Source organism: Dermacentor silvarum, chromosome 1, assembly GCF_013339745.2.
Source record: "Dermacentor silvarum isolate Dsil-2018 chromosome 1, BIME_Dsil_1.4, whole genome shotgun sequence".
NCBI lineage: Eukaryota > Metazoa > Arthropoda > Arachnida > Ixodida > Ixodidae > Dermacentor > Dermacentor silvarum.
Window position 1 is genome coordinate 126,320,624 of NC_051154.1, and position 16,306 is coordinate 126,336,929.

The 16,306-nt window shown below is 51.7% G+C and overlaps 1 protein-coding gene across 1 annotated transcript; it reads right to left on the reverse strand.

Moving 5' to 3' along the window:
* Nucleotides 1-10,710: 10,710 nt before the first annotated feature.
* Nucleotides 10,711-11,265, reverse strand: LOC119457475 (uncharacterized). The gene has a single exon (XM_037719075.1). The coding sequence runs from the start codon at nt 11,263-11,265 to the stop codon at nt 10,711-10,713; it is 555 nt and encodes a 184-aa protein (XP_037575003.1).
* Between the last annotated feature and the right edge of the window lie 5,041 nt (nt 11,266-16,306).

Genomic DNA, 16,306 nt, shown 5'->3' on the forward strand with positions numbered 1-16,306 from the left:
AGAACTGCTTAGCTAACATTGTATACCAAAGATATACAATGTAAATAAATAAATAAATAAATAATAAATAAATAAATAAATAAATAAATAAATAAATAAATAAATACTGCAAATCGGTCATACGAATTTTAAAAAGGGAAGTGCCAACCAAGTTAGCACTTACATGTTGATTATTCTGTCTATTCTGTCTCTTTTTCATGTTTATTATTCACCTAATTCTTATCTTGACCGTATCGTATGTCACGCGCAATTGCGATGATGCCCATCGGGTCTCCTTCGCCATCCTGCAACGTACTTAAGAGACGTTCGTTGTATTTATCAGAAATCGTGGTAGCCACGCATCTGTGTTGGGCGACTTTCTTCCGCTTGGACCAACCTCGCCCAAATGCTGCTCGACGTACTGCGGCGCCTGGCGGTCCCGATACCAATAACGATTTTGAGCGAGACGCACCTCACAAGTTTCGGCCGTCTTCTGTGCTCTGCTGGCGCGTGCCTAACGCGCGTCGGCACTCTCACTGGCCCGTCGCATGCGCTCAGCCTCGCTGCTTGCGTTTCCTCTCTGCAGCGTCGACAGTCGTCTTGCGACGCGGCGGCATGTTGTTACGAATGCCTTAGGGAAAATTTATGGTTTGCCGTTTGCAGCGTGCCAGGCAACGACCGGCGAAGTCAGATACGTCACGCCGGCGACGATAGAATCACCGAAAATTTGCCCCCTGTATAGTTCGGCGCGTTGAACGTAGTCCGAAGCAGTACGGCCACCAGCGGCTGCCACAGAGATTGCGCGGCGAACAAGCGCTTTTTCTTGCCATAGCAATTATGTAGACACTCCTGGCAAATTCCTGCCGTCGTTGTGATGTTCAAGCACGATAACATCGTCGCCGCGTGCCGTATGCTGTATACGTGTGAGTGAAAGCTTGCGAGACTGGGTCAGCCGACGATCGCGGCCGAACTCGCGCGCGCGAAAGGGAGGAAAGCGGGGAGGAAGCGCGCCGTCCTTCTTCATGCGTGAGGCATCGGGGGGAGGGGAGGGTGGGAGAAAGGGGGCATTCTACTCCGGCCGCTATGCGATATGGACAAAGTGCGAGGCCACGCGGGCCTTATCTTCAAAGCAATCTGCGATGTGGACAAAGTGCGCTGAGTGCTGGTAGGTTTGTATGCGCTGTGCTTTTGAGGCTTAGTTCGCTTTGAACCGAGAGGCAGCACGAAGGTCAATTCGCTCGCTGCTGCTGCCGCTCTTCCTCACTCCAGCGTTCTGACACCGAGTTTGAGCGTTCTGACATCTTGTGAGATATATTCATGTTTACCTGTGGGCGCGTGACACCACGCTTATTAATTTAATTAGTAAGCTAATGTTTACAAGCTTATACGGCCAATAAAACTACTGTACTTACTTCGTAGTGCTGTGTACTAATTTGCTATCGCAATCGGAGCTTCGCCTTTTAGGTGAAACTGCGAGTTTTCTTGTTTAGCGAAGGCACGAATTCAGTATGCTCTCTACATTAACTGTAGGTCAGCATGCTGCCGGCCAGCCAAGGTATTGCGCGATGCACTCGGGTCTAGCGGTCGAACGACTTCGGCGTGAAATACCACATGCTCTATTGCTGGGCCGGCCTCGCCAAAGTGCGCCAACGTCGCCAGTGTTGTTGACTGTGCGAGACGCTAGCCTGTATGAGCACTATATAATTTTAAATATGGGGTTTAACGTGCCAAAACCAAGATCTGAGTATGAGGCAGGCCGTAGTGGGGGACTCCGGAATAATTTGGACCACCTTGCGTTCTTTAACATGCACTTAAATCTAAGTACACAGGTGTTTTACATCTGGTTTTTCGCCGGTGTAGCGGAACGGCGCCGTGCGTGGCACACGTCCGCGCTACGCTGGAGTGTAAATTACCCCTTCACACATTCTAAGATACCGCGCCCCGTCAAAGATTCGTTAAGGCCTGCCACTGATTAGAGATCAGTGAGGCCGGCGTGTCGCTTTTGCCTCCACGCGCGCTGAGAGATGATAGCGCGCATGCACACTCAGACGCATGTTTACCACCAAATATGCACGTGGCCTCCCTCCTGCCGTGCGCGCCACGAGGCACCTTATCTATGATGATGATTATCTTTATTAGCATTTCCTATGAAAGGCGCCGGGACAAAGTCACCTAGCCTGCTTTATTTACTTAGGTTTTACTACATGTTGTTACGGAGCGGAGAATGCGATTGTTAGTATCTGCTCATATAGCATATTGTTACGGACAAAGACTACGATTTGGCGAGAAGAGCGTGCGGCTGGTTCAAGCAGCCATCTTGTGTACGCAGTGTTGCTGCAACTTGTATATACTTGTAAGTACACCTACACTTCACTAATTCTGTCCCGTAGCACTTTGGTGGAGGTGCTGGGTAACCTCAAGAGACCACGGAGCTCCAGAGCGGCCGTCGCCTTGGCATATTAACATCGTGATGGAGGAGGTGGGGCCTGCGCCAGCGGCGGCAACCCCAACCATTGCCCTGGCCTATTCGAAAGATCAAGGAACGTTCTTCGGCACCGATTTCGTCAACGTGGCAGATTGGATCGCCATGTATTAGCGTGTGAGTACCCACAACAGATGGGATGAAACCATGATGTTGGTCAAGCTAATGTTCTACTTGCAAGGCACAGCGAGGGTTTGGTTGGACAACCACGAAGATGACCTTCGCTCTGGGTATTGACAGATCTCTGTAGATGACATGCACCGTGAGAAGACCACTTGCGTAGCACCAGATGGAATTTATAAATTCAAGGTTATGCCATTGGGCCTTTGTAATGCCCCGGCAACCTTCGAGGGTATGATGAACTCTCTAATTCGCGGCTATAAATGGTCCACTTGTCTAGGTTGTTAAAACGATGTGATAGTTTTTCCGCTCACATTTGCGAGTCACCTTACGCGTCTGTCGGCCACTTGCTGTTTTCCGAGTTGCCGGCCTGCGACTCAACTCGTCCAAGTGCCAGTTTTGACGTGGCCAGATTACTGTTCTCGGCCACAGGAGTGCCACAGGAGTTCAACCCTACCCTGACAAGATTCGCGCCGTCCAACTTTTCCCGTACCGTCATCCACTGCATATGCCAGTAGCTTTCTTGGGCTATACTCCTATTTCTGTCGCTTCATCAAGAACTTTGCCGACACCACCCGCCCGCTCATCGACCTCCTCAAGGAAGCCGCAATTTCACCCGAAAGGTGAAGCATCGATTGCGATAGCAAATTAGTGGACAGCTATACAAAATAAGGATAGGGATATTAGCTTTATTGACCGTATAAACTTGTAAACATAGGCACGCTAACTAAATTACCAACCATGGTGTCACGCTTGCACAAACAAACATGAACGCATCTCACTCGATGACCGCGGAAACTCGCTGTCAAAACGCTGGAGTTAGTCAGTGCGGCAGCAGCAGCGAGCGAATGGAGCTTCGTACCGGCGCTCGCATCAACGCGATATTAGCCGCGAAAACACAGGGAGGGTGGACTCTTTAGGTCGTCAATTTTAATAAAAAATTGACGACCTAAATTTAAAATTCGAAGCCAACAGTTACTATATTTTACGTTTTTCTTTTAAATGTAACAAACGTCGTGAAATTTGGTGCAGTGGTTAGCGAGAAAAACGAATTCTCCTTTTACATGTATTTAGATAGGACCACGATTGGCGCGTTTTCTGCACACCGGAGGCTTTTCAGTTACTCTGGACTCGTTCACCATCGACGTGCGACGCCTGCAACACCACTGCGGCAGATACTGCGTCGCGCCAAGATGTTGCAGTGTCTTCGCATACTACAATATTACTCGAAGTCGTTTGGCCGTCGTGCGGGCGCAAGCGCTAACCAAACGAGAGCGCCAGTGCACTGTCAGTGCAGCCACTGCCGCCACTGTCGTTGTGGAATGTGTAACAGCCTAGCAGTTTTTGAAATAATTTCTTACCTGGTGTTTGGCTGTTCTGCGCTTCGCTGATTGCGTCGCTATTGATGCCGTATTCCTGGGCTTCAACCATAGGACGGTGGGAAAGGATAGCATTCATTTCACTGTACCAGCGCCACTTTGACAGCGCCACACCACTCAGCTTCTGCAACTCTCTTTCCTGTAGTATACACAAAAAAAAAACGATATCTGAAGCACGGCTACTAAGCAGGCAACGTGGTCTGTGAGCTCAACAAACTGGGTAAAGAAGGAATAAACAGATACACAATACTTTGTTGTACTTCCCCTTCAAAATTTTCCAGTGCGTCCGACGCTATTGTCAGAAATGCGCCTAGGCGGCGCATTTCTTCTTCCACACGGACAAAATGGACTTGGTTGCGTTGATGCCGAGAGTCCAGCAGCTCTCCTATTCTCATTTCACTAATGATTGCTAGAAACGCTATCGTTTCCTCCGCAGAAAACTGCACTCGCGACGAGCACATCGCGGCGGGATCCGGCGTCCCCATCGGGGCTGCCATTTTCTGACTGATATTGCTGTCCCGCAGCTCGAAGAGTGCAGCAGATCCGCAGCAAATTCCCTTCCCACAATTCCTAATGCGATGCGATCGCGTTTACGTGCCCTCCGAAAGTCGACTTACTCGTCTCAATTCGCCCCTGTCTGGCGCATTAATGTGACGCGCTTTCCTGGCGCATTCGCCCCGTTTACATGGATGCGATGCGCTTGAAAGTTGATGTGATGCGATGCGATGCGCCAGTTTATGGTGCGCATAGGCCTCTACTTGCAGATACAACAATGAGCCAGAAAGTATCAAGCGGAGGAAGGGCGTAAGAATGCAAACGCTCTGCAGAGACTACAGAGGTATGCGATGCGTACTAAAGTTGCGAGGAAGGAGGCGGAGAGACGGGAGGACGAGATACGTGCAGCCGTGGAGCGCGAGCAAGCAGAGAAGCGACGTGCGACCGAAGGACAGCGGCACACCAAGCGAACGGCCGCTGAACAGGCCGCCAAGAGCAAGCGGCGCCAATTGGAAGACTGCCGCTTGCGGGGCAAAGACGTGTACCTTCCGAAGCCTTTTTGTCCAAGACGAATTTGATGATAAAAAAAATGTCACAGTTTCGCCCTAAGGGCGAAGCAATGAATGCGATAGCAACGCAGCAATGTCATACGAAGTAAGGTGAGCGGCTTTGGTAGCAATATGAATTGTAGTAAACATGAGCTGATTACGTAAGCAGGTGTGCTGCGGCGTAAGTAGACCGACATGAAGAGAGACTCGATGACCACGAGAAGGCGCGTGTGAAACAGTGGTGTTGATGAGAAGCGCTTCCCGTGGGCAGCGCGTGCGAAGGGACACACCTGTAGCGCTGCACTGCCGATCCGGGCAGCATTGCATGTGTAGCGTGCGTTGTAAAATGTGGCCCGACTATTACTAACTGAATAAACAAGCGTGGTGTGAGCGCGCACAAACAAACACGAATAGATCACACTGAATGACTGCAGACAACGACTGTCAAAACGCTGGCAGCAAGCATAAGCCGCAGCGGGCGAAGGTACGTGCGGTCTATCGCTTCAACGGAAACTGAGCGGCGAATGCACGGCGCATAAAGGTCAGAGCCGTGTGGAGATAACAGACGGTGCGGACGAGCGACGAGCGCGGTTGTTGGCGGAGTAGAAGTGCGCCCCCCCCCCCTCCCTCCGGCGCTGGCTTCCTGCTTGCTTCCTTGCTTGCGCGTGGGAGATGAGTGCGTTCGCTCTCCGTGATAGCGCGCGTCCCCGCACGCTTCCGCTCGGGCATACGGCGCGCGGCGAAGATTTTATCTATAGGGAACCTCACGGCGACGGCAGAAATCCGGTTGAAGCGTCCATATAATTGCTATCGCAATAAAAGTCGCGGTTTCACCCGAATGGCTAAGCATCGATTGCGATAGCAAATTAGTAGACAGCTATAAGCAGTAAGGATAGTAGTTTTATATCGGCCGCATAATCTTGTAAACATTCGCTTACGAACTAAATTAACAAGAATGGTGTCACGCGCGCACAAGTTAACACTAACACATGTCAAGCGACGACCGCGCAGACTCGTTGTCAAAACGCTCGAGTGAAAAAGCGCGGCACAGCAGCGAGCGAATTGACCTTCGTGCTGCCTCTCGCTTCAACGCGAACTAAGCGGCGAGAACAGAGCACGCACGAAGCTATTAGCCCTCGGTGCACATAGACTCTGTACTCATCGCAGATCGCCTTCAAGGCCCGGGCGGCCCCGCGCCGCCGCGCCATGAATAGCTTTCGCCCGAGTAGAAACCACTCCCTCAGCTCCCCCGTTGCCTTGCGCGCGGCGTAAGACGGCACGCTTCCTTCCCTGTTTCCTCGCTTGCGCGCGAGGTTTAACCACCATCGTCGGCTCACCCTCGCACACCTTCACTCGCACCTACCGCATACGGCTCGCGGCGACGATGTTATCGTCCTTATATTTTATACGGAACATCACGTTGACGCCGATGCGCGTGGAGTGTCCATAGAATTGCTATCGCATTCATAAATTCTGGGGTTTTACGTGCAAATACCAAGACCCGACTATCCCCCATGTCGTAGTGGGGGATTAATTTTGAGAACCTGGTGCACTTTAACGTGTACCCAACGCACGGTACACGAGCATTTTTGCATTTCGTCCCCATCTAAAACATCCTATTTTAGCCCCAAGATGCTGTCTTTTTCATTATTGCTGCATTACAGTTCCCTTTCACATTCAGCTTACCTTGGTGAATGCTTGAGTATACTTCGCTTATGTATACACCCAGGTATTAATATTTCTTGACAATGGGTATGACCCCCAAGTAAAAAAGCACCTTATAAAGAAACGACAAAGCATGAAAGTATCTAACTGAAGAGATCAGATAGAATTCGCTGAACTGTCAAAGCTGATAAACAAGAAGAAAGTAAGCGATATTCGAAATTATAACGTCGGAAAGATTGAGGAAGCACTAAAAAATGGGGACAGGCCAAGATGTATGGAGTGAAAGACCTGAAAGATGTATGCAGTATCTCATCAGGAATTGTCGATGATATAGTAGAAACAGTACCTAAATTCTATACTAACTTGTACAGACTCAAAGCAGCCACGCAACCTTAATCGGAAGTAGTGATCAACAAATACAATCAACAAAGTTCGTTCTATAACTAGCGATAAAGTTAGAAAGGCCTTGCAAAATATGTCCCGGCAGGAGAAGATTGAATGACAGTCGATTTAATCAAAGATGAAGGAGATATTAGGCTTGAGAAACTTGCTACCGTTTATACGCAATGCCTCATGACTTCAAGTGTACCGTAGAGCTGGAAGAATGCCAACATACCATAAGAAGGGAGACGTCAAAGAATTGAAAAATAGCCACAAATCATTGAGGACTTTAATCGAGAAGGTGTGAAAGTACGGTTTGAGATTAATATGCGGAAGACAAAGGTAATGTTCATTAGCGTTTCAAGGGAACAAGAATTCGAGATTGCCAGTTAGCTTCTAGAGTCTATTCAGGAGTAAGTTTATCTAGGTCAACTGCTCACAGGGGACCCTGATCACGAGAAGGAAATTTACTGAAGAATAAAAATAGGTAGAAGAACATACGTCAGGCTTTGCCAAAATGCCGTTTGGGAGCTTGCCACTGTAATTTAAAAGAAAAGTGTACAATCATTGCATTCTACCGGCGCTAAAATATAGGGCAGAAACTTGGAGGTTAACAAAGAAGCTCGAGAACAAGGTCCGCACAAACAGCGATGGAGCGAAAAATGTTAGGCATATCTGTTAGGCAGACTGGAAAAGAGTGGTGTGGATCAGAGAGCAATCGAGGATAGCCGATATTCTGGCCGACATTAAGAGAAACAAAAATTGCGGCAAAACTCATCTCACGATGACTGTCGACGGTGAAGCGAACACCAATCGAGCAATGTAGCAACAGATCATATTCCCGAAGGCACATTTAACACGTGTAGTGGTAATTATGAGGCTTTCGTTGCTTCGGCTACATGCCACATACTCAGATATCGTCCCACTTTGCTATGGCACTCGCTGGCCCATGAGCAAGAATGAATGACGAGGACTGTATGACGCCAACCCAATGACGACGGAATGACGAAGAAGGAATGATTTCGGTAGAACGGCAAAGGCACATAACGACGATGGCATAACGAGAGTGAGATGTAGTTATTTAAATTATGACGCCGGCATAACGACGGCAACGTGACGACAACGACATGAGGACAATGCAATGACGACTGTAAGACGACGACGGCGTGACGACGACGGTATGATGACAACCGGATGAAGAAGCTTGAATAAAGGTGATGGCACGACAAAAAAAAAAAGTTGTCGCAGTTTCACCCGAAAGGCGAAGCATCAATTGCGATAGCAAATTAGTAGATAGGATAGGAATAAACTTTATTTGTCCAGCGGTTATGGCTGTTGGTGCCCGGGGCTAGGCTGCCAGGGGTCCATCGCCGGAGAAAAATCTTTCGAGATCCTCGGCAATGGCCCTGGCCCGCTGGACGGCCCCACTCCTGGTCCTCGGGTGCCTCGCTAAGGAGGGCGGCTTGCCATCTCTCAGCAAGGCGCCCCGCTTCAGAGGGTCCTGCTCTTATCTTCCCTCTTCCTCTTGGCCCTTCTTCATCAGGGCGTTGACATTCCCAAAGTATATGGGCCATATCAGCCCGTTCGTCCTCGTACCACGGGCAGCCGGGCGACGGATGCAGCGCGGGCTACAGGCGGTGCAGGTGGCAGGGGTTGGTGAAAGGGCCCGTCTGCAACCGCCTCAGGTCGACTGCCTGGGACCTGTCCAGCCGCCTGTGGGTTTGTGGATATGTCATGCGTTCTTTCCTGTAGTGCTCAAGAACCTCTCGGTACGAGGCCGGAAACTCCTCGATATCGCGGTCGGCGTCCCCGTGGCCCCCAGCTCCGTCCGCCGCGATTTGGGTTGTGTTGGTAATTCCTCCGCTGGGATCCCGCACAACAAACGCCGGCTGCCCTCTGGGTGATCGCGTCGAGGCGGGTAAGTTGCCTCGCGACGAGATGGGCACGCTCGTTGTGGCTGGGCGGGATGCCGGTGGTTTTCGGCCGTTAGTATTGTTGTTGTCGCGGCTGTTGTTCTTCTTTAGTACCAAGCTCCCCGACGTGCGCGGGGAATCATTTGAGGGACTTGTTCGTAATCGTGCCGGACACGAAGTCCCCGGCTCTGGCGTTGAGCATGCGCGCCACATCCGCGGACACCCAACCTTTGGTGTAGTTCCGGATCGCTGATTTGGAGTCGCTTATGATCAGGCTATCCTCCGTACCTCCGTGGAGTACCGCGAGGGCTATGACCATCTCCTCCGATGCTTCGGCCGACGGCAGCCTCGCTGATGCCGTGACTCGGATCCTTCCCTTTGTATCTACGACCGCCATGGAGAAGGCGGGCTCCGCCGCCGTCGGCCGACCGTGTCGTTGATGTTGCTGCTGTTGCTGCTGTTGCTGCTGCCGTTTTTGTCGTAGTAGTAGTAGTGATGGTGGTGTTGGCATGTCCGGTTCGTTTCGCACATTTCGTTGTAGTGCCGATAGTGGTCGTCGTCCCTCGTCGCCATCAACGTTACCGGCGGGCCGCGGGTACCTGGCTGCATCGACGAAGAGGACGCCTTCTCGTCTTCCGTGCTCCTCGAGGATTGCTACCGCCCTTCGTTTACGTCTTTGCACGTCATGCGCCGGGTGCATGTTCTTCGGCATGTTTTTCGTCTGTATGGCGTCCCTGACTTCCGGTAGCAGTGTTTCCTTCAGTCCCCGCGCCTCATGATATCGAATCCCGAGCAGGTCGAGGATTCGTCTTCCCGTTTTGGTGCCCGACAGCCTCTCCAGCTGCGCTATTCTCTGCGCCTCGGTGACCTCCTCGAGCGTGTTGTGTATGCCCAGCTCGAGGAGCCTTGGGCGGCGTGTACTGGGGTACCTCCAGGGCGGTCTTGAACGCCCCGCGGATTGACACGTTCAGCTTGTCGGTTTCGCTCCTGTTCCAGTCGGCATACGCGGCGACGTGCGATATATGGCTCAGCGCGTACGCCTGTATCAGCCTCGTCACGTTGTGTTCCTTCATTCCTTTCCTCTTGTTCGCGACCCGCCGCACGAGGTGCGTGGCAGCGGCTACTTTCTTTTGCAGTCGGGCAACCAGCTCGCGGTTGGCACCGTTCTCTTCCAGCCACAGGCCGAGCACTTGCAACTTGGACACCGTCGGTATTCGGGTCCCCTCCCTCGTCGTGACGTGTACGCCCAAACGACGGGCGTCGAGCACGCCCTGCGGCAGGCGTACTTTCTTGCGCGGTCTGTGGAGTAGGATCTCTGACTTTTCGGGTGAGAAGACGAGTCCCGTGTCTTCAAGGTGTCTTCAAGTCAGCGTCCAGCTCCTCGTTGGGAGCCCCGCGGTACTCGGGGTGACTCTTCCCTTCCGGTCGAGCGAGGTGCGTCTGCACGATCTCCTCCGCGAAGGCTTCCGGGTCGTCCTTGTACTTGTGTCGCAGCTTGGCCATCTCTGTACGGGTCGCCGTTCTGGTGCTTCCCGGGTCGAGCAGGTGCCTGAGAATCTTCCAGGTGCGTCCCGCGCTCATGTTGCCATTCATCGTGTCACACAGCTCCTGCCATTCTTGCTCGCACAGGCGGCCGCAATGCGTCTCGATCTCCCGGTTGATTTCGGTGATCTTCTTGCGTATCTTCCTGTTGAGTTTTTGCTTACTCGCTCTCCGTTGCATGGATTTCTTGGCGGCAAGGAGATGTGCTAGCCGGTTGTCCACTCTGGACGGTTGGGGAGCGTCGTCGTCCACAGCTCCGCGGGATCTGTCTCTTCCTTCTTTGGGGATTCTTGTCGCCAGTCCGTCCATTCGATCTCATCGGTGGCTTTCGCTACGTCCGCGAGTAGTTCTCTGCACCATTCGCTGATGCCTTCAATCGGGCCCTCCTTGTCTCCTTCTGTATTTTTCCGGAATCTATCCCAGTCCACGATTCTTGCCTTTCGGCAGACGTCCTCCTCGCTTTCATTCTCTCCCACGGTCACACACAGGATTCTGTGGTCACTCCCCAGGTCCTCCAAAAAGTTCGACCAAGTGACCACGTCCGCGCCCGACCAGACGGAGAGGTCGGGGGATGTGTCGCGGCACACTCCCTGTCCGATCCTGGTGTGCGAAGCCGGTTCGTTGAGTACAGTCAGGCCGAGCTCGTCCATCAGTCCGGCTAGCCTCTTCCCTTTCGGCGAGTCAGCTCCGTATCCCCATTGCGTGTGCGGCGCGTTGAAGTCTCCACATATCAGCAAGGGATTGGAGGCGGCCTTGGACATCGCTTCGCGAAGGAGGGCGTCAAAAGTGTGAGTGCGGTTTCTTTGCGAGGGGGAGCTATATACACGTTGAGCACGAAGAGGCCGGTCTTCTTTCTTCCACTACTCGGCACGACTTCGATTAGGACGTGGTCTATATCCGACTCTTCGTGGAGCACGAGTTCGTGTTCGATGAAGGCCGTCCCACGCTTAACCAGGGTGCATACCCTAACGTCCCTCCCCATGCATTCGTAGGGGTACAACACGTAACATAGCCCGGGAGCTGGGGCCGGTCGAAAGGTTCTTGCAAGGCAATCACGACATGAAGTTTCTTATTCGAAAGCGTTTTCATGTATTGCACCATTGTTGCTTTTTTGTTTTTGAAGCCCCTGCAGTTCCAGTGCCAGACTATGCGTCTGTTGTCGGACTTGCGGGACACAGCCATGATTGTTATGCAGAGGTGTTGGGGGGACACAACTGTCCGTGCATCTCTCCTTCCCCGGTGCGGGTGGTGTTGGCGTTGTTGTCGCTGGTGAGGATGGCCGGTACATTTACCGCTTGTGGTGACGGTACCCCGGCCCTTCCGGGCAGGTGGTGGTGATGTTGCTGTTGCTGCAGCTGCATCGTCCCACGTTCCAGATCTTCGATTCGCTTATTCATGGCCGCGAGTTGGGTGTTGACCGCTGCGTACTGCGCGTTCCGTCCCGCGTCAGATTCGTTCAGCCTTGTCAGGAGCATGTCACACATTAGCTCCGTCTTGTCCGTCAGTTTGTTCACCATCTCTTCGATCGCGTCTATCTTTCTGGCTCCTGACCTGGGTCTCTTCGGTGCGTGTGCGTTGTCCACCACTCTAAAAACAGTTGCACCCTTTGGGGTGTATTTTTGCCACAGAACAATAATCGTCATCCGACTTGCGTGGCTTTCCTTTCTTTAACGCTGTGCGCCCGGCACTTCTCGGTCACGAACGACAAGAGCGTTATCAGCGTGACACAGCGTTCTCGACAGGAAAGTAGCAAGTGCAGAGTTTTCAAGATAGAAAACGCAAGCAAGACAGATGACGATTATTGTTGTGTGGCAAAAATGCACCCCAAAGGGTGCAACTGTTTTTAGAGTGTACAGTGTCTTCCGTAGGTGGCGCATCGATCGTGCCCTTGCGCTTGGAGCCCGCCGTCGCCGGCGCTTCTTCGCCGCAACAGGTGTCCATCTCCCCTACTTCGCCTTCTGTCGCGGTCACATTGCCTCGCTCGGCGGCCTCGCGGGAGGTGGAGGAGGAGATCCACTCATGAGAGGATCCTCTCATGTTCTTCAAGATTTCGTTCAGCGTCTGCTGTAGCTCGTCGATTTGCCTCGCTGATTGTTCGTTCTGCTTTCTGGCCCTGCCCAGCTCTTCTCGAAGTTCCTTGTTCTCTCGTTCCATTTTCTCCATCCTCGCCGCCAGGAGGCGGTCGGGGGCTCCTCTCGTACACATAAACGAAGGAAAGAATTACTCAAGCAACCACCAAGATAATCTGAAAATAAAGGGGAAGCGGAATGCAGCATTAATGAAACACAGAGCACTGTGGGGCCACAATAAGTATGAGGTGGTGCGTGGAATCTGGAAAGGAGTAATGGTGCCAGCGCTAACATTCGCAAATGCCATTATATGCTTAAAAATCGGATATATTGGCGGGTTTGGAAGTTAACCAAAGATCAGTAGGCCGGTTGGCTTTGGGAGCACACGGTAATACGACAAATGAGGCAGTGCATGGAGACATGGGTTGGGCCTCTTTTGAAGTCAGAGAAGCACAAAGCAAAATTAGTTTTGAAGAAAGGCTCAGGAACATGGATGAAAATAAATGGGTGGCTAAAGTGCACAAGTATCTCTACATGAAAAGCGTGGACACAGAATGGAGGAAGAGGTCAAGGAAGTTGGCAACCAAGTACAGGATAATCGAAACTGTAAATAGACAACCAGGGGTCATCAGAAAGAAAGTGAGAGAAATAGAGACCGTGAATTGGATGCAAAGAATGGAAACGAAAAGGACAATGGAGATTTACAAGAATGAGAAGAAAGAAATTAGAAGGGAAAATCTGTACGATAACACAAAGGGTAGTGCCTTGCTATTTGAGGCTCGAGCCGGTTGCCTAAGGACGAAAACATACCGGAACAAATATTCGGAATTAGATGAGACATGTGTATGCTGCAGTAAAGATCCAGAGACCACTCAGCACATCCTAATGGAATGCGACGGGATCCACCCAGCGAGAACCGTAGGTAACGTGCAACTCCCAGAAGCGCTTGGGTTTAAAGTGGAAGGAAACATAAACAGATCAGCCGTAGAGATCAGCAAGAGACGATTAGAGTACTGGTGGAAAAAAAGTAGGGAAAAGATGGATGCGACCTGATCTCTTAAAATCATAGGCAGCGGTACAAGGTAAATTTTTGAAAAAGAAAAATAATGATAGGTATACAAAAATGCAAGATAAAGAACATGTATAGTATACCTGATTAAATCAAGCAGGCTAGGTGACTATTTGTCGCCGCCCCGTTTCAAAGGGGATGCCAATAAATCATCATCATCATCATCATCATCGTACTGCCAGTGGCGGGGGTGCTCTCTACACAGTATCCATTTCTCCCCGCGACTATGTCGGACCAGGTGACTTTGCGCGGCCCTGTCTGTGTCTCGCCGTGTGCGGGCCGCACGCCGTCTGGCAGGGGCGGTTGCGGTTCCGGTTGCCGCTTCCACTCCGGCTCCGGCTTCGACTTCTGCTCTTACGTCTGTTATGACTTCGGCTCCGTCTTCTTATCGGCGAGAGGGATCTGGATCTCGAGCGACTTTGGCCTTTTCCCTCCGCCATACTGTATCCCGATGGTGATATATGGTCCGCTGAGGGGTCGTCTTTCCTTCTTCCAATGTGCGTTCCCTTTCTGCTCTGCTTCTCGCCCGCCAGCTTCTCTGCTTCACTATGTGCGGCAACTTGTATTTTGCCTTGCACATTCGGTCGGCCGTGGGGTGCGCCTCGCCGCAGAACCGGCACTTGGGCGTGCACTCGTGCTCGCTGCTTGGGTTCTTCGATCCGCAGGTCGGCCATAGTTTGATCTCCGGTCTTGGGCACGCGTCGGGTCGATGGCCGAGCTTGCCGCACTCCTTGCAAAAGTCAATCTGTTTCCGATACAGGGATACTCTTATCATGATGCTATTGAAGTAAGCCCATGTGGGGACTCTGTTTCCTTCGTACAACAATATCACGGTGGTCGTACTGCCGAGCCGCTTGGCGTACGTTAAAGAGGGGTTTCTCGAGTTCACCAACGCATGCGTGAGCTGGTCTTGGGTGTACTTCAGGGGAATGTTGCGGATAATCCCTTTCACCATTTACTCGGGCGCCGAAACGTACGCGTTGGTCTCGTGCCTCTTTCCGTTGATCGTCAAAGCCTTGATCTTAGTGATTTTCGTCGCTGTTGTTTCGTCCGGTGTGCTTATCACCAGGATGTTTTGCGTGGGATTGGGACAGATCGTGATCATCTCGTCGTCGCCCACTACCGCTTCTTTGCGTATCGCCTCGTTGAGACTCATTCCGCACGTGTTCCTTATATTCAGCCCGTCTTTCAGTCGAACCCTGGGTAGTCTGGGCATCCTACTTCCTCGTAGAACTTTGTTCACTATGCTTCGGCCGCCTCGGCGCATCGGGCTTCGCGAGCGGTTGTCCTCCTTTCCCGCCATCTCATTGGCGTTCATGCGATGCCTTCTTCTGTGGGTAACATTCGATCCAACCGTCCGCAACCCCTTCAGCGTCTTCTCCCGTGGAAACGCGTTTTGCGCCGTCGGGTCCGTTGTCCGGGTTTCCCCAGTTCCTTTCTCGTCTGTCTCCATCTCGGTGATAATTCGTTCAATTCCCGAGTCCATCGAAGGATGCGCCAGGCCCAACCATCGTTAGGCCTGGCGGCGCTCACACGGGACTCGTGTGATTTTCGTGCCGCAAAAACTCGTAAAGTTCACGCTCACCCAAAAAGTTGGTGTCCCTGGGTTCACGGTGACTTGCTCTTTCCGATGATGTGCCGCTTTCGGGTGTAGAATTAAAAAAACCTGCGGAAACACTCATAAATCGATGGAGCCGATGCGAGAGGCGTCCGCTCCCACTGGTGACTTCCTCTTCCTCCCAAATTAGTAGAGAGCTATACGGAATAAGCAGGCGGGGTTTGCCTGGCATACATAGTCGGCAATTGTTCCGCCTGATCCTCCTATGAGTTGAGATCAAAGGTGTGTCACCAGGTGTCGATGAGCCCCGTGTCTCGCAGGAAGGCAATCAGCAGTGGTTGCGCTCTCTTCCTGGTTGCCGCGGGCCCTCCGGGGAAAACGACGTTTTCAATGGTCCTGTGCATAATACCACTCGTTTGCAGGCTCTCGACCATTGCTTTTCTTTCTGTGTCAAACTGCGGGCATAGACAAATGAAATGTTCGATGTCGTCAATGTCACCACAGAAGGCACAGAGCGGGGAAGCGGAACGACCTGTCTTGGATAACCAAGCCAGGGTGTACGTGGAGTCGGTTCTGACGCGGTAAAACAGCGTCGCTTCGCGAGTAAGTCCATGAATCACACAGGCTTCGTGTGAAGTCGTGTGGATCGCTTTAAAGCGAAAGCGCATTGCATCCTTAGGGTTCTGAAAAATGTTTGGCGCTTTCACTTTTGGGGCACATATCAGCGCTATAGGCACGCAAGAGCATCAGCTTTTTCATTTCCTTCAATTTCTACGAGGGATGGCATCCATTGAAATTTTACATTAAAGTCCTTGCTCCTTAGGTTCTTAATCAGTGCCAAAGATTGCCTTGTAACCTCTCTCGAGGTAGGCCACGATGTAATCTTTGTAACGCAGACTTTGAGTCCGTCAGCACCAGGACATCTCGTGCAGAAATGAACCGTAGTTTCTGCTAAGTTGCGGTAATTGCGGCGTGCGTTGCAGAATGGGTGCTAAGGAAAGGCAAGCGCATTCGATGACCGCAGAAAATTATGTGGGGGATCACATTAGGAAATTTTGAGAGGCAAGCTGGAATCAGCTAGCACTAGACAGGGGTACCTGTAGATC